This window comes from Pseudogymnoascus destructans (assembly GCF_001641265.1).
Source record: "Pseudogymnoascus destructans isolate 20631-21 unplaced genomic scaffold scaffold_3, whole genome shotgun sequence".
Taxonomy (NCBI): domain Eukaryota; kingdom Fungi; phylum Ascomycota; class Leotiomycetes; order Thelebolales; family Thelebolaceae; genus Pseudogymnoascus; species Pseudogymnoascus destructans.
Window position 1 is genome coordinate 982,132 of NW_020167522.1, and position 18,653 is coordinate 1,000,784.

Below are 18,653 nucleotides of genomic sequence, written 5' to 3' on the forward strand. Positions count from 1 at the left end.
GCTGAGCGGCGTAATCTTCTCAGAGATGGTGGATTTCTTGTAACGGTTCGGAGGGTCCACGGTGTACTGTCGGGGTAGACCCGGGATTGAAGGAGAGCGCGCATTGTCGACAGGTGGCAGTCGAACGGTGCCGGGCGTGTTTCGCATTGTCGGTGCAGGCTGTTCGTCTTCGTCGGCCTCAATGTTGCGCACTGGGGCGTCGGCAGCCGGTGGTGGCGTAGACGGTATTCGGGTCTGGCTAGCTACGAGGCTGGCTACCATCGCCTTGAGCTCCCGCATCTCGTTCTCGAGTTCGCTATGCGATCCGGGGGGCTTTCGGATGGCCCTGCGGTCGTGCCCGCTGTGGCGGTTTGCCTAGTTGTCATTCGTAGCGGTTGACCGTCATTGTCGGGTGGTGGGTTTTGTGTCGTCTTGCGCGACATCTTGATTCGGGGGTGTATCGAGTCGCAGTCGATACGGAAGAGTTTGACTTCCGGTAGCTCGTAGCTATCAACACTCTTGTTCACAATTGCCTCTGTGCTTGAGGGGGTTCTTTAGGATCTCGTATCCTATTCGGCGCCAACGCGTCGGCGACTTTACCAGCTTGCTCTGCAGGATCAAACCCTGATCCACTGGCTGTCCGTGAGTTCTCTGGGGTCACGGCTATTTGGAGTCATCAGGTCTCTACTTCGAAATGTCACCGAGTCGCGGTCGGTGGTGTTTCGACAGTTCTCCTGAGTCGTTCCGGTTGTGGGATATTATTTAGGTACGGCCGTCCCCGGCAAGCGTGATCTTTTTTGTATAATGTAAGGACACAGGGAATACGGCTCTCCGTAGGTGCATATGGGAGTGCGAGTCGGAGGTGATGCTGTATTCTATCCTATAGGTCTACTACGAAGGATACAAAAAAGATAAAGGGGGAGCTTACAGCTTCCTACCCCTTAAATATCCGTCTCGGGTCCGACTCTAATCAAGCTTAGCGTACCCTCGGTACTACTTAGTCGGTAATCCGAATCGACCCCGACTCCAACCCCTATGTTGCTGTACTACTATGTTATCTACTGCGCGTCCCCTTAGGGGTCCGAATGCACCCCGTGTAAGGAGGCATCCTTACAATATCTAGCTATCCGCCAACTATCCAGATTACCCATGAGGCACGACACCACTATATAAGTAGATAGTATTTCCTTAGATAGGAGCTTCGTGCTCAACTCAATATAGTATTCTTTACAATACTGTAACGTGTTACTTGGAAAGCCTTTGTGTCTAATCCCCTGCCTCCTCTGTCAAGTCAACCTTACGCAAGAAACCTCTGTGTCTTCTATCGTTTAGAAGTCAGCGTTACATCGAGCCAGTCCTGGCAAGAGGACGAGCGGTGTGTTAGGACAGCGGCGCCAATACACTGATGGTTGCCATTAACAATCACTAGTGTCATCGTCCAGCTCCTCCGTTTCCGCCTCCCTGCTTGTTCCTCTCCCCCCGCTACCTCTGCCTCCGAGTCTGTGTCCCCCTCTGCGTTTATGTCCTGGTCATCCAACTCCTCATCTCCATCTCCCTCAATCCGCCAACCTTGAACCTTCCACGGACACTCTTTCTGGGCACAGCGCCAGCTGGCCCCCGATGACTTCGCCACACGGAAGGAGAACTTCTCCTTGATGGCCCAGTCATGGAGGGCAAAAACCAGGTCGCTTTTCGAGCTGTACTCGGTCCTATCGGCAGGAACCGAGAGCTTGGAGAGACCAGACATCTGGCCAAGAAAGAGAGGGAGAAAGAATCTCAATTGGCCTCACGACGAGGGTTTCTGAGGCAATGGCGGCGACGAGCCACCTCGCTGTTGCTGGTGACAGCGAGGCTGCCGGCGCGTGGGCTGGCAGGCTGGTCAGTGGGAGGGGCAAAATTGGGGTGGCAGGGGTAATTGGGGGCTTACAGGCATCACTTAGTGTAACAGGGTATATAATTCGATAGTTTAGTGTAACAGGGATTATAATTTTTGCCCTTTATTCTATATACTGTAGTCTACTGTCGAGTTTTCCTGCCCGTTGCGCAATCTCAGTCCTTCCTCCAACAGAAGGACTCTAGTCAATAGTCTGTATCTACGTAGACCTAGCTTATAATACGATCCTTTCCTGCCCCCTGACTTGGTTCCCTAGACTCCCGTGAGACCCTTAGGCCTACGCTTTACACGCTGCACATATAGCGACGACGCAGCCTGGGCCCAGCTCCTTTCACTTATGTAAAAAGAAGCCCAAGAGGGTATCAAAGAATTAGGACCAGGGCGTGACTGGTTAGGAGCGCATCTGGAATGGACAGTCTTCGAGGATCCGACGCTACATGGCGCCTACCCAGAAGCAGGTCAAGACGCGGTTTGATGGGTGGGCTGATGGTGTTGTAGAGGAGTATGAGCGCACAAGCACGGATAATATGAGGGGTTTGCCGCGGTTTAATTTTTGTGTGTTTGTAGATGAGAAGAATTTAGCAAGCTTGGAGAAATCAAAGGTGGTGGTAGATGGGAGGAAACCGCCTGTGTTTGTGTGTAACGGGTGCCGCCGTTACAGTACATGTGGTATATAAAGCGTGTTACGCGTATTCCGGGCGAGCCGGAATATTGTAGTCTTTTTGGCTCAGTGGGATGTAGCGCGAGCGTAACCGTACATCGTTACATTGTGATACTGATGAGGGTTAAGAGGGGAATACAGGCTTGGGTGCTTAAGGCGCAGGCGGCGGCGCCCGCGGAATGGCGTTGATTCTGAGGACGAGGAAGAAGAAATTTTCGAAGACGAGGATGAGGATGAGGATGAGGATGAGGATGAGGATGAGGATGAGGATGAGGATGAGGATGAGGATGAGGATGAGGATGAGGATGAGGATGAGGATGAGGATGAGGATGAGGATGAGGATGAGGATGAGGATGAGGATGAGGATGAGGATGAGGATGAGGATGAGGATGAGGATGAGGATGAGGATGAGGATGAGGATGAGGATGAGGATGAGGATGAGGATGAGGATGAGGATGAGGATGAGGATGAGGATGAGGATGAGGATGAGGATGAGGATGAGGATGAGGATGAGGATGAGGATGAGGATGAGGATGAGGATGAGGATGAGGATGAGGATGAGGATGAGGATGAGGAATGAGGATGAGGATGAGGATGAGGATGAGGATGAGGATGAGGATGAGGATGAGGATGAGGATGAGGATGAGGATGAGGATGAGGATGAGGATGAGGATGAGGATGAGGATGAGGATGAGGATGAGGATGAGGATGAGGATGAGGATGAGGATGAGGATGAGGATGAGGATGAGGATGAGGATGAGGATGAGGATGAGGATGAGGATGAGGATGAGGATGAGGATGAGGATGAGGATGAGGATGAGGATGAGGATGAGGATGAGGATGAGGATGAGGATGAGGATGAGGATGAGGATGAGGATGAGGATGAGGATGAGGGGGGGGGGGGGATGAGGAGGGATGAGGATGAGGGGGATGAGGATGAGGATGAGGATGAGGATGAGGATGAGGATGAGGATGAGGATGAGGATGAGGATGATATATCCCTTTACCGGCCCACAAGGCCACCTGGATGTATGTAGAGACGCAGCATCTGCTCTCGCTTTACAATTTCTTGCATGCTGATTCAGGCTGCACTTCTACGTCCGGCCGCTAGGGGGTTATGGGAGGAATGAGGTCCGAAGCCAATACGGAAGTTCTGGCATGGCAGAGCGGACGGGGTGCCTAATTCTCTCCAGTCTATGGTCGTATGTGATGGTTACTCAGTTGGTAGGCTATAAATGCAAGCATACGCCGATGGAGAATGAAAACTCAAAACTGTTGATTGGTATTTAGCGCTATGCAAAATGTAACTCCAGCCTATAATACCGCCCCTGAAAACATAAGATTAAACAGAACTATTAGCCCTATGCTCCCGCCTGTCCGTCCTAGCCATGTACTAGAAACGTTCAAAGTCCTCCCACATAGCCTCTAACGGCGTTATAATGCTTATATACCTCGTTGTGGTTGAATTGAACGTAATGGTTGTCATTAAGAGTTTTGTAATGTTACATAGTATTTGTTCCTGTGTTATGTAGTATACCGTGGGATAATTTCGTGTAGTCCTGTATTTATCGTAGCAGCTAGGGCGATGGAGGCGGCGACTCCACGACTGCGCCCATATTTGGGGTAGCTGCCTGTGCTGCAACTCTGTGTCCACCACTTCCATCAAAAATAAATGGTCCGGCGTCATTTCGAGGAGTCATGGGTCCGTCAGCCCCCGACAAAACATCCAGACTTCTATGTCCTGGGCTTGGCGTTCGTCGATCTCCACTTTCGTCATCGCTGCCACGTTTTGAAGCCGACCGGTTCGATCGTGCAATATCAATCGGGGCGCTCAATCCGGACTGTTCGCTCCTAGCTTCGGTTTCTCTACCCCGGTCGTTGATATCAAGATTGGCCATGAGTTCTTCCGATGAATAACCTCCCTGTGAACCATTCGAAACTGGCTCAACGTGGGTCGTCGGTACTTGACTCAAATTTCGGGGGTCGGGGATGCCTGGTGGGGAAATTGGTTGTGGTACTTCATCCTCTTCTGAAGAAACCTGGCGCTCGCGTGTAGTATTGGCCTCCAGGTCTGATGGTTTCAGCTCCTCCCACTCGCCTTCTGTCGGTTCATCCACGTCCGCGTCGAGGTCAGCAACTGCTCGACAGTTGGGGCACACAAAGTGAGGCCAATGTGGGCCATTGATAATTCGCCGGACGCATTTGTAGTGCCACGTGTGCGAGCATGGTGCAACAAAGAGAGATTGGCAGGGCTAGTGTAAGAGTTAGAAATCGGGTAGGTGTAAGGTAAGACATAAACTTACAGCAACTGCGCCCAAGCAGATGGAACAGTCCTGAGAGGACGTTCCAGTTGTGGACTGTATCTGTTTCGCCATGTTTTGCAAGCGTTGGTGGGATGCCACACTGTCTATATGTTAGCTGTAGTCCTTTGTTCAGCCAATTGTGTGACAAACTTGAAACTGTTTATTCCGGTCTGCCATGCCCTGTTAACTTCAATGCGAATCTTCACGCATCGGAATATCATTTCCTCGCCGCCCTTGAAATCGATCCCCAACTGAACAATATCTCCATTTTTCACTGGAAATGGCTTGCTCTCCGTCCCGGGGGAGCTCAACCTGACATGGTTCAGGAACGTTCCGGACGAGCTCTTGACGTCTTTGATAAACCATTCCCCATCTTGTGCCCAGAACTCGCAGTGCCTGCGGCTGACTACCTTGGACTTAAAGCCAACAGGCGCAGCAGTCGACAGATTGGCAGGTTGGTTGGGCTGTGTCTCTCGTTCTGAGTACCTCCCCACGCGTATAATCTCCTTCCCTGTTGGCAGTGTGCGGCCCATGGGGCTGAATATCAACGACGGTCTCGGGGCGCGAGCGTCCTGATGCTGGGAAAACCGTATCGTAGGCTTGCTCTCCAGGCCATGTAAAGGTCCTGACGGAGGCGGAGAGCCGTGAAGATGGGGGTCTGTCCCACCGTTTATTTGTGAAATATCAGACCCCGCTTCTCGCATTGTGGCGCTGCCAGAGCGTGTCCGGGCCATGGGTGGCTCTTCTCGATCTGCTCCCGGTTCTCGGTGAAGTATAGAGGAGGTCACACTTTGGCCGCCTACTGTTGTAGGCCAACCACTTCTTGCAAAGGCCGTATCGGGAGAGATTTGTATTGTAGGTGACTCGACTGTCGTTGTGGGCTGGGTTGAAAGGCCCTCGGAAGTCACAACAAGCGCCGCCGACTCAAATTCGGCAGTGTCAAATGAGGCTGAGGATTGAGAGGGGTTGCTTGTAGCTCGAGTCAACGGGGATTCAGATCTTGTGGCAGGTGATGATGCAGACGGGCTGTCTCGTGTGTAGAGGTGGCTATGGGTGTAGTTTCGAAGATAGCTTAGGCCGCGAAGTCGGCTGGATCGTGAGGGAGATGCTGTGGAAGACGGAGAGGTCGTCGTTGCCAGAGTTGATGATGACGGGGTCGCATGAGTAAACATAGTTGGTACTTGCCAAAACGAGCGGCTCCCCACAACGTCCACCACCCAGGTCAGTCGGAGGGACTTGGGTGTAAGCCCAAAAGGCGTTCAAACAAACCAAACCAAATCCTACTCTGAACAGAACAGGATACTAAGACTACGCCATGAAGCACTTTCAATATACTAGTACTTGCTGCAGTCGCAACGTCGTTCGTAGTGGCGATTTGGGGATTTGGGAGGGGTGGGACCGCGCACTCTGAATCGTCCAGCTCGGTCATCGGAACGGCCGATAGTAACGGCGGCAGGGGGCAGGGAAGTACTTCCAGTCGCACTGTGGGGGCTATATATACCGATTATACATACATATAAATTCTCAAAGAGATGGCAAAGGGACGCTCACGTAAACATGAAAGAAATAATGTTCTATTACTCGAGTATTACAAGGTGCTACCGTGACACGTCTGAAATTAAATCCACGCCTCTCGCCTCTCAATTTGTAACCTGGTCAGCCGTCTCTCTAATACTGTCCTGGTGTTCCTGCGACCCCGGAAGCCTGCTGGGCATATAAACCCTGCTCCTTTGCATAATCCGCCTTCCCCGTCCGACTATAGGCATAGCCTCCCGTTCCTCCTGGATTTGCCTCATTCACATAGGTATTCCCCGGTTTCCCGCTTAGTGGAAACACCGGTGGCTCATATGGCGGATTCATATCGAGTCCCGCATTCGCCTCTTTCCTTTTATTCCCAAGCTTCCAGAACTTCCACTTCACCGGCGCTGACCCGGTCGTGTAGTTGTTCGCTGGGGATGGCCCGAATCGCTTCTCACGCTTGTGGTGCTTCCATAGCAGAATCTCGGCGAATGCGCTGAGCAGGAAGAAGCCAATCGCGACAATCGACACAGCGAAGGAGACCTTCTCCAACGTGCAAACGGACCCGAGATCTGGGAGGGCTGTGACACCACCCTTGCCGCCGGGAGGCTTGCTGTTGGCGTCGCCGTTGCCGAAGGGTGTCTCTACCTGCCCAGTGCAGCTCGTGACGCCATGTCGCGTCTCCCAGGCGATGTAGGCGAAGGCACCAACGAAGGCGACGTCAAGGATGATGGCGAGGAAGGCGAACCAGCGGAAGCCACCGAGGCACCACAGTAGGATGAGCGAGGCGCCCGTGTAGAGCGCGCTAGCGCCAGAGATGCCCTCGACGGAGCGCAGGTAGCCAGAGATAGGTAGGGCGTGGTTGGAGAGTGTTGCGAGATAGTAGGAGTAAATCCCGAGAACGATGGCCGAGGAGCAGAATTGCACTGCGCGGAAGACCCACTGCAGGCTTTTGAGGGCGATGCCGGATTTCAAGCCCATAGTAGGGAGTGGTGAGAGGTGAGTCGATGTTCGTAATGAGGATTTAAGAGGTATTTGTTCAGGCGATGGTACAACTATAATGGTAATTGACGGCGGATATATATTTTGTACACATTCGTTTAGTTTAAGTTGTTTGATCGTACAAGGGAGTTCGTTGCCATGTTAAAAGAAGCTGCTCTTTCCCTCTAATGTAGGGAATAGAGTAAGAGCATCTTCGCCATTCACCCCACATCCTGTAGATGTTGCGCAAGCGTGTGTCGTATGGATAATCAGTCGACATCATAGCCACATAAATGGAGTCCAACCCCACTAGAACTACATCTCCCTCCTCCACCAACCTGACTAGTACCTGGTTGCGTATCGCTCTCCACATCTGGGCGAGACCTTGCCGCCCCGAGTTGCCCCATCAGTTTCGGCGAACCATTTAGCGGAGCGCTCGTGGGTTCGCCGCATCGTTGTTGTTTAGAGTGTTGCTAGTGCAAGTCTAGTGTAAAATGGTGGAGGTTCTAGGGGCTTTTCAAGGATGATATCATATTTCACCAGATCGCTGCCGATCGAGATCGGTAGAAACGCGTCAGCCAGTAGATCTGACACCCCACTTGGCGATCATTCATGTGACAATTTTTATGTGGCTGCCTTATACCTCCATGAAATTGGTTGTGCATACTCGTCCAATGCGTTCCACGCATTGGACGAGTATATATTTATATTTAACTCCGTGCAACAGATTCAAAATTAGAATATTATGTTTGCCAAGGCTACGAAATATGTTTAGCGTCTCCCGCCTGGCACAACCTCTAAAAGATAGTGATTCCAAACAGACCCAGGTGCACCAGGGGAATCACCTCTTTAATTGGGCAATCAGTCGCTCTACTTCTGTGGCATCGCCTGGCCTACTCGCCTTTCCCCGCAGCTCCTCCAATACCTTCAAGTCTTTCGCCTTAAACGCTTCTTCTGCTGCTTGCTTAATCATACCACACTTTGTCCACATCTCCACACGTTCTGCACCAGTTATCCCCGTGCACTTTGGGATAAAAACAGATGCCAACTTCGGATTTCCAGCCGACAGTAGAGAGTTGAAGAATGGTGTCCATCCAATTGGTGATTTCCGAGTGCTTGAAAGGGTCTCGATTTCCGACCATGCACGGGAAGCGATATGTGCACGCAGCCTTATCCACCAGAACGTCTTCTCGCCCAATTTAAATTCAGCCTGCACCTTCTTTGCGCGGCTGGAATAACCGGACCGTAGCAGTCTAAATACGGTCTCGTTGACTGATATCCCAGTATAAGTCTCTTCAAGGTCACGGTCGAATGCCTCCTGCATCTTCAAAAGAGTCTGTGCCTCTTGTATAGACTTGAGATCGAATACCGTGTCCTTGGAGTCACTCAACAACTTGCCAGCCAGGGTAAGCTTATCAATAGCCCCTCGTGCGTCACGCTGAGCGAGAGCATCATGAACAAAGACGTGCGCGCCATCGGTCCGACGGTCATCTTGATAGTACAGGTCCTTTAGTAGTTCCATGTCGTCTCCTTTTGCGGAGCTCTCAATCAACGCGGTTGCTATTGGCCGAGAACTGATCACACGGAAGAAAGAAGCTAGTGGCAGCTTATTCTTAAGCTGGAGGAGGACAAAGAATATCAGGTCCGAATCACCGCTTTCGATCGCCTTGTCGAGTGCGATTTCGTCTTCTTCCATGCTGAGAAGAAGAGGGACTTGCTTGCCAGCGCGTGGCTCGTAATTGAGTAATTCTGTAGCAAGACGGCCCCGACCCTCATCATAGGCAGCGCGTGCGATCTCTTCGAACGAGATGCCGCGCTTATTGGCCAGCTTCTCCACGATGAGGCGGCAGATGATAGCTTCGTCTTCGGAGGATACGCGGACTTTTTGGCTCGCCCAATGGACGTAGATACGGTCGGTGGGGAGACGAAGGTACGACGATATACGTAATGCTAGAAGGTACTCTCGGCGATTGATGAGTCGCTCAATAAGTTTCTCGGGCGTAAGGCGGATAAACTGTTCATAGGATAATGGAAGCCCCACCGAGTAGAATCGTACAGCGTTAAGGACGCGGAGGATCTCGCACATTTCGACGAATTCATCAGAGTTGTAAATATCGACGACTGATTTTCCAAACGACGCAGCCCGTAAAAGCTGCTTTTGCCAGTGAATGCTAAATTCATGCCCAGAAGCTTTAACCTGTAAAATGCGTTAGCCAACAACGCGTGAATGCCCAGTTTAGGGTGCTTACGCATGCATCGACAGCCTCTACAAGATTGGGCTTAATAAGTTGTATATTGTCGTCTGCTTTTGGTGATTCGTTTTCTAATTGTTGGACGGCGTCGAGTAAGATTGACGCGGGGGATACAGTTCCAAATCGGAAAACCTCGTCTGTAACTTCAGGTACTTTCTGGAGGAAATCGCATACATCGTTGGTTATCAAACGAACACCGTCGTGGTCTGGATATATTAGTTAGGGGTCATCACAAAATTCGGAGTATAGGGTTATAAATACCAGCTATTGCGTGAACACGGCCGTCGTAAAAAAACTTTGCAGCTGAGCCGTTTGGCCCTATCAGGTGGACTTCGTCTTCCCAAGCAATTACTACCGCGTCATTCCCGCACCACAGAAGATCCACTGGAAGTGTCTTTGCTTTCGAGTCATGCTCACTCAATCGGTTTTGGAAATCGCTAGTGATAACGTATGCCTTGCCGCTTTCTGTGTATAAGGCTGCAAACTTTCCGTTTGGTGATACGCTTATATGGATAAATGGACCAATATCAAGCATTCGATCATCAGATTCAGTGGCATCCACCACATATATCGTTTCGCCTATAGCCAGTAAAACTTCTACTGAGCGAGACAGCGTATATGCCGGTGGTACTAGGGTCCAAGAGTGGACGACACCGTCAGGTGGTACGGCCAAGAGTTTCGGCCGTGGCTCCTCATAACGAGAGACAGAGATTAGACGATTGTTTGATAGAAGAGCCACGAACCCGGTGGAATAGAACCTGCGTAAGTTTAGCATTTGCCAACACCATCTAGTCGACACACTTACCGGCAAGCAATTACACCAAATTCTTCCGCCCCGTGACCCAAAGAAAACTGAGAGAAGTCGCCTTGTAAGTTGTAGTAACAGCGAACCGTTCCATCCTGGGTAACTACTAATAGTTTCTCATCCTCCGACCACCCGAGGCCTTTGATGGAACCTTTGTCCCAGTTGATACGCCTAATGAGCTTTCCGGCACAACTACACACATCAATGCTTGATTTGGAAGCTTGACTGCCACGGAAAGTATGCAATTTTGCCTCATCATGGTATAGAGCTGTGATAATTGTTAGTGTACGGTGAAAGACGTGCGGCTGTCCAACTGCAGACGAGCCGTCAAAGGACGCTCAAGGTGTCTTGACAATAAAGGGTCAAATAGAAGCAGCATCATGAGGCAAGGCAAATGCCCCAAAACTGAGCATTTCAAAATAACATACCTATAGCTCCGCCATAAGGGGCTCCTGTCACAATGTGATTCTCAAGCTCAAGATCCTGGTCAAACACTTCAGTGTAGAGCTGGACCTTGCGATAGTACCTTTCCCCCAGCTTTTCCCAATCTGCAGTGGGATTCATCCTTGCAACATCAACCTCATTCTGTACATTAACAAATCAATAATTGTATATAGTCGATGTAGCATCCAAGCGCCCCGGATATCTACGCAAGTGGAAGGAAGGACGATGAATTCACGTGCCGTGTGAGTGGTATCTGGTTGTCTTTGTCCATGCGCTTATGGTGCCAGGATCCACCCTTTTTCCGCGCGGCTGTGCGGCCGCTCACCACCGAGGCCGACCACGATGGTGGCGCAACGCGAATTCACCGCTGGAACTCGTCATCAGAAACGCGTATTTGCAAATCCTCGATATTGCAAGACCCTACTTCATAATCGATATCTCCAATACGGGCAGTTCCCACCAAAAGTCTGAACCTCAGCAGCACGCAGCATATAAACCACTCGGGCACTGGAGACTCATTGTTTCAGTCATCACGAAGGGTCCAAGTGAAATCGCTCAGTCTTGCCTACATACCAACTGTAGCCGCATGTTTGCTTCAACCCAGACAAGGTGCAATATGCGTCGAGGCCTTTTAGATTACTGAAGTTGGATTGGAAATGAGCACGGGTGCAACCCTGGGCCGTCCACCAAACAGGCCGTTGTCTATGTATGGCGCCGGGCAAACTCCTCAAGGGGGGGGTTCGGATGCGAATGGCCATGGCGCAGCTGGCGACAATGGAAAGAAGTTACCTGCGCGAGTTTTCCAACACATCGATGACCTTCTAAAGGCGAAGCCCGAAGTCAATGTACACGCCCCAATACGACGACTTGTCCTCGATGTCGAATCATACTCTAAACAAGCCGATACTCACATCGACTTTCGCCGACCAGATCTGGCCTTGCAGGACTACATAAAGGCCTCGATTATTGCCATCGACATTATACCGAGGCACAAAGAATACCCCGATTTGAAGGCAGACCGTGGCGAGCTCCATCGTCTCTATGGTGCACTGCAGAAAAGGATATATTCTCAGTACACCCGCTTCGAAGAGGTCAAGGTGGCAATTAAAAAAAACAATGCCGAAAGTGGTATTCGACCTGGGTCCGCGAATGTGGTTGCAAATGGGATCGCTCGTGAAGATCAGCATTCACGGGAGCCTCCCGTTGTTCCCAAAAATGACGCCCAAGGCGTGAAACCCCCATCCGGCGGAGACAAGAAGAGCCCTGCACGTACAAAACCCGTGGTTCATCCCAAACCAAATGCCTTGCTTGGAAAGGCAATCGGCAATCACCAACGATCGCAAAGCGAGCAAATCAAGCGAGCCCCGAATCTTCATAACGAAGACCTCGAGGGCCGCTTTGCTAGATTGCGCGCGGTTGATACGCAGAGCCAAGATCAGCGGTCAAAGGTATACCCAACACGACCGTTTGTGAAGACAGGCGCAGAAGACTTTGATGGGCGGTCAGCATTACAGTCAAGCAAGTCTCCAGACAAACCGTCTGGACCTCGCGATATGCCAAAGGCTTCGTCAGGGCCACCCCGACCTTTAAAGTTGGCTATGGATGTTCTGATTCCCGATATGCCTAGACCGCCGGATGCTATCTACAGCCCTGACCGTACGAGTCTCGATGCACGAAGTTTCCCATCCCCCAGGATTGCCCCAAGGCCAAGCTTGAGAGAACCACGCAAGCCTGTCACTGCACCAACAACCAGCCATTCAACCCGCACAACCCCTAGTGTATCCACTGATACGCTTCCTAATGGACAGAAAGGATCCTCCCCAAGGCCGCCTTTGGACCGTAAATTGTTTAATTCGACCACTGTCGTAGCCGATGATCTTGTCAATTATATGAAGCAACATCGAATACTATTTGTCGACATTCGCTCACGTCCAGCATTCGACAGCGGTCATATCATGTCACAGTCTATTCTGTGCATTGAACCTATCGCTTTGGTAGAGGATATGTCGGCAAGCCAATTAGAAGAGAGGCTTGTTGTTTCGCCTGACAATGAAGCAGATTTGTTTCGAAAGCGTCAGGATTATGACTTCGTTGTATATTATGACCAGTCGTCGTCTTCAAACCTCTATGCTGACGAAACGAGCAATGTGGAAGAAATCCCATTACGAGACTTCAGCAAAGCTATTTTCGAATATGATTACAATAAAAAGTTAAAATGTCCACCTAAGCTATTGGTGGGCGGGTTAGATTCATGGGTGCAATTAATGGGACCCGGCGCTTTGGCTACTTCGAACACTTTACAAACTGTCACACCTCCAATTCCTCACCATGATTCACCTATGCGTGCTCCATCAACTTCTTTGAGTTTAGAAAAGCAGTATCAATCAAGGCCACTTACGCAAGATGAAGAATCGAAGTGGCAGAAAAAACTCATGGAACCATCAGATGACTTTGCGGGTCGCTTCCCAGATATCGACACATTCGAAAATACCGCCAGGGCTTCCCAAAACAAAAGTATTGCCGAACACAGCACTGATTATTCATATGTTGATGCGCATGAGGCTGAGCTTAATTCTTTGGAATTCAGGGAACCAGCACGTCCGGCCCTCGCCTTGTCCAAAAGGAGCTACCATGGCGTCTCGGAGAGTGTCTCTTCTTCTGCTTTCCCCCCCCAAAAATCCAGTTGGGGGTTGCCTGAGGTTGATTCTATCTCTCCTTCAGTTTCGGCAAGCGGAAGAACTGGCCTCGATAATTTCGGTAACACTTGTTACATGAATTCTATCTTGCAAGCCTTCAGTGCGACCCCATGGTTTGTAACGTATCTCCTAGACGGCTCGATAGACAAGGCTGGGGCACCTCCTCGGAAAAAGGGGGAAGTAAGTGACCCACCACAGTTGATGGTCAGAAACCTTGCTTTCTTGATACGACATCTTTGGAGCGGTCAATATAACTTTGTAAAACCCCAAACACTCAGGGTACGTTTCTCCTTTACATTCTTGTTCTCCGTTTAATTCTAACCTTCGATAGAATTACATATATAGAATTTGCAACCGTGGCCATTCGAATTCTGGGGTTCTTTTCGGCGGCCCGAACCAACAAGATGCCCAAGAGTTTCTTGACTTCCTCCTAAATATAATTGAAGATGAAACGAACCCTGGACGAGATAGGCCTGAGCCCGCGGCCTTAACAACAGCTCAGGAGCAGCAAATAAGAAACGAAGGCCATGCTGCAGAAATTAAGTTTCATCGGCTAAGATATGCGGCTGCACACCAGTCACCGATCACCGACAAACTCCTCATTTGCACGATGAAGATTTTCAAATGCCAAGAGTGTGGCTGGAAGACAACTAACCATAGTGACAACTCTCCATACCTTAACGTCAGCATCCCAGACGGGCGAGAGTCGAAATTGTCAGACTTGCTAGGTCGAAGGTTTAGCAAAGAAGGGAAAGTGAAGGAAGTTTATGATGATGTGAAATGCGATAAATGCTTCGCCGTTCATGGCCGCAAGACACGAAGGTCGGTGACGGAAGTTATTACTAGGCTTCCGGATACCCTTATTCTCGTTCTTGTCCGCCATACGGCGGATATTAGGAGGAACAATGCGCTTGTCACGTTCCCTCTCGACGACCTGAATATGGACGACTATTATTACGGCGTCCCAGACGCCGGCAGAGACAGGCGTGGCAAGAAATCTACCACACATTACCGTTGTTATGCCGTGGTGCAACATCTGGGTGAAAATTTGCACTCTGGGCACTATATTACTTTGGTTAGAGATCGAGAACGCACGAGCCAATGGTGGGAGTTCAGCGATCGAAGAATTCGTACGATTGATGCCGCATTAACCCAAACCAGTAATTCATATATCATGTTTTACCAGCGCGTGGAATAGTCGAAGCCTTTATTAGCGGATGACATGTGCATAGACGAGGATTATTGAATATTTGGAGTTCATTTTGTATGCATATATATAGCCGGGTGGAAACCAGCGATAGCATATGACGAGAGCAGGCGTTGATTGACAGTTAATGAGATACCAATACAATGATTCAAACCGAAACTGTAATCTAATTAGAGGCTGTCATGTACTACTATGATTCACTATTCAGAGTTGATGAAATATTTAGTTTTGTGGATAGGATGAGAATGCAATTATGATGCAAATAAATATTTCTAGATATTGCGTTTAATCGGGGTAAAAATCAATTACCTCCGCTCTTACGCTCTACACTTCCATACTTTTTACTACCACTATCCTCGGCCACCACCATCACCAACCACATTTTAATATCTCTCCAATGATGCCAGTGTTCGGCACGGATCGTGTATGATCTGAGCTGATCCGGATATGGATCCGGATTTATCCTATCTGCCATAATTATGATCTATCCGTACGATCTGAGGATATATCCGGATCTTACGGATAATGATGCCAAGAATAGCCAAGAGTAGCCAAGGCCACATAATAGACGTAGAATTGATTCTGCAATACTGGTTCAAATACCATTGTAATGTGACGATTACAGTAAAAATGAGCGACTCGGAATTATCAGATTTGCCGTCAGATCATGAGAGCTATTCTCAAATAGAAGAGCTATCGTTACCACATCTTCCACCTCAACCTACCCCTATTTAGCCTTCAGTTGAAGCAGTTGATGTATCGATAAATCTACCTCAACATCCAAGGGTAGTACTACCACCGACATCGTCGAAGCTCTTCACAAAGGGCTTATATCGTCGGGAATTACTTGATACTTGATGATATGCCTACAACCAGGCTGTGGATATTCACTACCGCCACAAGGATTAAAGCAATCGTCGACCAGTAATCTATGGAGGCATTATTCCTTAAAGCATCCAACAGTATCATACGCCCTTAAAAATGAGAAGAGACAGCCGTCTAGTGCGTCAAGCAGTACATCATCGTTCTTCAACCCACACCCATCAGCTCTACTAAAGCAACCTGGTAATCCTTCAAAGTATAAGGAGTTATTACTACAGTTCATTGTGTCGAATAATCTATCGATACGCCTTGTTGAAAGCTATTCATTCCGTGAATTAGTTCAATTCTTAAGCCCAACAACTATGGCAATATCAGCTCGTACGCTACACCGAGAACTACAGCGTCAGTTCTCATATCACCGAGGCCAGCTACCTTGAGCTCCATTCTCATATTAAGAGAGGAGGCCGGATATCAATAACGACAGATGCATGGTCTGCACGGAATTATACAGACTACGCTGCGATTACTGCACACTGGATCAACGATAAATGGCAACAGAAATCTAAAGTACTTGACATTGTACATCTTCAAGAGCCTATCCATAGCGGCGAATATCTAGCTCAACAATTAGCAATTGTAACGGGCGATATGGGTATTACAGGAGCTGTCTTTACCTGTACAAGGGATAACGCCTCAGCTAATACTGTTATGCTTGCGGAATATGAGAAAATAGCCAGAGACCAGGAAGTTACAACACAACAACCCTGGACGTTTAGAATCAAGGAAGGAGATGTACGATGCATAGCCCATATTATCAATATTGCTGTTCAAGATGCTCTTAAGACTTTAAAAGCAGCCCCTGCTGAGCAAGTTGAGAGTTATCAGTGTGAGCAGGGAGCTGCGCAGATTCCAGTAAGCTTCGATAGTAATATTGAAGTTAAGAATACTCTTGGTAAGCTACGAAGACATATCTATGTATTCAGAAATCGAAGGCAATGTGTAATGGTGGGTGCACCAGATGTGAGAATCTAGCCACCCAAGGAAGGGATGATTTTACTAAGACAACACACTGTCTTAGGAAACAGAGCCAAAGGGTTGTAGCTTAGACTATTCCACAACGCAGCAATCAGGTGTGTGATGTAGTGAAGTGGTTCAGACAAGTTGCAACAAATGTTGAGTCTGAGAACTCAGGGATAAGTCAGAGGTTAGCACCTCACTGATGTAATGGTGGGTGCACCAGATGTGAGAATCTAGCCACCCAAGGAAGGGATGATTTTACTAAGACAACACACTGTCTTAGGAAACAGAGCCAAAGGGTTGTAGCTTAGACTATTCCACAACGCAGCAATCAGGTGTGTGATGTAGTGAAGTGGTTCAGACAAGTTGCAACAAATGTTGAGTCTGGGAACTCAGGGGTAAGTCAGAGGTTAACACCTCACTGACTTTTCAGAAACAAGGTGTAACGCTGACTTCTAAACGATAGAAGACACAGAGGTTCTCTTGCGTAAAGGTTTACTTATCAGAGGAGGCAGGGGATCAGACACAAAGGCTTCAAGTAACACGTTACTAGTATATAACAAATACTGTATTGAGTTGAGCACGAAGCTCCTATCTAAGGAAATACTATCTACTTATATAGTGGCGTCGTGCCTCATGGGTAATCTGGATAGTTGGCGGATAGCTAGATATTCAGGATAGTTCGTGGATAGCTCAACTATCCAATATCCACTAGTTTCTGCAACTATCCATTAGCCCCGTCACATGGCAGCCTACCCCGCTTGCCCCCTGTGACTCACACGTCACGTTACTAGGCCCTGGTCCTGTAACCATGACGTCACGTTACCGTAGCCGTAACACAAGGAGTAACAAGATGAATGCTTGGAAGCCTGGAAAAGACGTGGAAGTATGTGATAGTCAATTTACTGTATTGCCTGCTTGCCCTTTCTTAAGGAAAGGGCAATCCTATTTATGCCAAAGGAGTGTAGTTCTCTCATTTTCCATGACTTTCCATGACTAACCAGGCTTGGTAAATGTATTAGAAATCAAGTGCGACCCACAACTAGCTTGCTAATCATGTAGTGAACGTAAGAGAATCCCATAGAACCATCTCTTGGGTTCCTAGCCTATAGGAAGTTAAAAGGAGGTCCAAGGTCAGAGTACCTATAGACAAATTATGTCATAACTTAACCAATCTTGTGGGTAACTAAGGAGCGATGACGTGTAATGAATCATAGAGGGTTGTAGAAGCTTCTAGAGCTATCGTTCATGTTCCTAGGCCTCTAGTTGGTAGAGATATGCCATGTGGTAGTATTGGCCCACCCCCTTAAGGAGGATATTTTCTTAATAACTTGTTCAATGAGTGTCCAAATGATATGCCGTGATGTATGTAGCATAAACAGATGTAGTAGAAGAGTTTGCAGCAATCGTTGAGTAGTATTGCTTCTGTTGTTGGTGTGATAAGCCAAGATATGTATGGTGACTTGTAGGTTTGAGGAGGAGATTTCTAAGTTTGCTCTTGAGTTTGATAGCAAACTGAGTGCAACGAATGTCAGTATGACAACTGACTTTTCAGAAACAAGGAGTAACAAGATCAATGCTTGGAAGCTTGGAAAAGACGTGGAAGTATGTGATAGTCGATTTACTGTATTGTCTGCTTGCCCTTTCTTAACGAAAGAGCAATCCTATTTATGCTAAAGGAGTGTAGTTCTCTCATTTTCCAAGACTTTCCATGACTTACCAGGCTTGGTAACTGTAGTCGACGTAAGAGAATCCCATAGAACCATCTCTTAGGTTCATAGCCTATTGTCATACTGACATTCGTTGCACTCAGTTTGCTATCAAACTCAAGAGCAAACTTGGAAATCTCCTCCTCAAACCTACAAGTCACTATACATATCTTGGCTTATCACACCAACAACAAGAGCAATACTACTCAACGATTGCTACAACCATCTATGATTCATTACACGTCATCGCTCCTTAGTTACTGGGCCGATATTACCACATAGCATATCTCTACAACCCTCTATGATTCATTACATGACATCACTCATACTACCACATGACATATCTCTACCAACTAGAGGCCTAG

The 18,653-nt window shown here is 48.6% G+C and overlaps 6 protein-coding genes across 6 annotated transcripts; 2 read left to right on the plus strand and 4 right to left on the minus strand.

Moving 5' to 3' along the window:
* Window positions 1-1,300: 1,300 nt before the first annotated feature.
* VC83_01591 (uncharacterized protein) lies at window positions 1,301-1,726 on the minus strand (the record flags this gene model as incomplete). The annotated part of the gene is made up of 1 exon (XM_024465266.1): window positions 1,301-1,726. One exon carries the CDS (start codon window positions 1,724-1,726, stop codon window positions 1,301-1,303), a length of 426 nt encoding a protein of 141 aa, XP_024327435.1.
* Window positions 1,727-1,788: 62 nt separating this feature from the next.
* On the plus strand, window positions 1,789-3,114 carry VC83_01592 (uncharacterized protein; the record flags this gene model as incomplete). The annotated part of the gene is made up of 3 exons (XM_024465267.1): window positions 1,789-1,857; window positions 2,269-2,407; window positions 2,666-3,114. 3 exons carry the CDS (start codon window positions 1,789-1,791, stop codon window positions 3,112-3,114), a joined length of 657 nt encoding a protein of 218 aa, XP_024327436.1.
* A 649-nt stretch (window positions 3,115-3,763) lies between these two features.
* On the minus strand, window positions 3,764-6,250 carry VC83_01593 (uncharacterized protein). Its single transcript, XM_024465268.1, has 3 exons — window positions 4,988-6,250; window positions 4,838-4,937; window positions 3,764-4,786 (listed from the first exon to the last, which is right to left on the minus strand). The coding sequence occupies exons 1-3, from the start codon at window positions 6,007-6,009 to the stop codon at window positions 4,112-4,114; spliced, it is 1,797 nt and encodes a 598-aa protein (XP_024327437.1). The 5' UTR covers window positions 6,010-6,250; the 3' UTR covers window positions 3,764-4,111.
* A 255-nt stretch (window positions 6,251-6,505) lies between these two features.
* On the minus strand, window positions 6,506-7,336 carry VC83_01594 (uncharacterized protein; the record flags this gene model as incomplete). Its single annotated transcript, XM_024465269.1, has 1 exon — window positions 6,506-7,336. One exon carries the CDS (start codon window positions 7,334-7,336, stop codon window positions 6,506-6,508), a length of 831 nt encoding a protein of 276 aa, XP_024327438.1.
* Window positions 7,337-8,177: 841 nt separating this feature from the next.
* VC83_01595 (uncharacterized protein) lies at window positions 8,178-10,957 on the minus strand (the record flags this gene model as incomplete). The annotated part of the gene is made up of 5 exons (XM_024465270.1): window positions 8,178-9,533; window positions 9,586-9,794; window positions 9,850-10,346; window positions 10,394-10,661; window positions 10,822-10,957. The coding sequence occupies 5 exons, from the start codon at window positions 10,955-10,957 to the stop codon at window positions 8,178-8,180; spliced, it is 2,466 nt and encodes an 821-aa protein (XP_024327439.1).
* Window positions 10,958-11,210: 253 nt separating this feature from the next.
* DOA4 (ubiquitin-specific protease doa4) lies at window positions 11,211-15,102 on the plus strand. Its single transcript, XM_024465271.1, has 2 exons — window positions 11,211-13,812; window positions 13,865-15,102. The coding sequence occupies exons 1-2, from the start codon at window positions 11,494-11,496 to the stop codon at window positions 14,729-14,731; spliced, it is 3,186 nt and encodes a 1,061-aa protein (XP_024327440.1). The 5' UTR covers window positions 11,211-11,493; the 3' UTR covers window positions 14,732-15,102.
* The last annotated feature ends 3,551 nt before the right edge of the window (window positions 15,103-18,653 follow it).

What these genes read in the sequence shown, in the direction of transcription:
- VC83_01593 (XM_024465268.1), bottom strand. Translation starts at nt 6,009, where the DNA reads ATGTTTACTCATGCGACCCCGTCATCATCAACTCTGGCAACGACGACC. An exon ending in ACCGGAATAAACAGTTTCAA is followed by an intron (nt 4,938 to 4,987) that starts GTTTGTCACACA and finishes ACATATAGACAG; the next exon opens with TGTGGCATCCCACCAACGCT. An exon ending in TCTGCTTGGGCGCAGTTGCT is followed by an intron (nt 4,787 to 4,837) that starts GTAAGTTTATGT and finishes CTCTTACACTAG; the next exon opens with CCCTGCCAATCTCTCTTTGT.
- DOA4 (XM_024465271.1), top strand. Translation starts at nt 11,494, where the DNA reads ATGAGCACGGGTGCAACCCTGGGCCGTCCACCAAACAGGCCGTTGTCT. An exon ending in TAAAACCCCAAACACTCAGG is followed by an intron (nt 13,813 to 13,864) that starts GTACGTTTCTCC and finishes AACCTTCGATAG; the next exon opens with AATTACATATATAGAATTTG.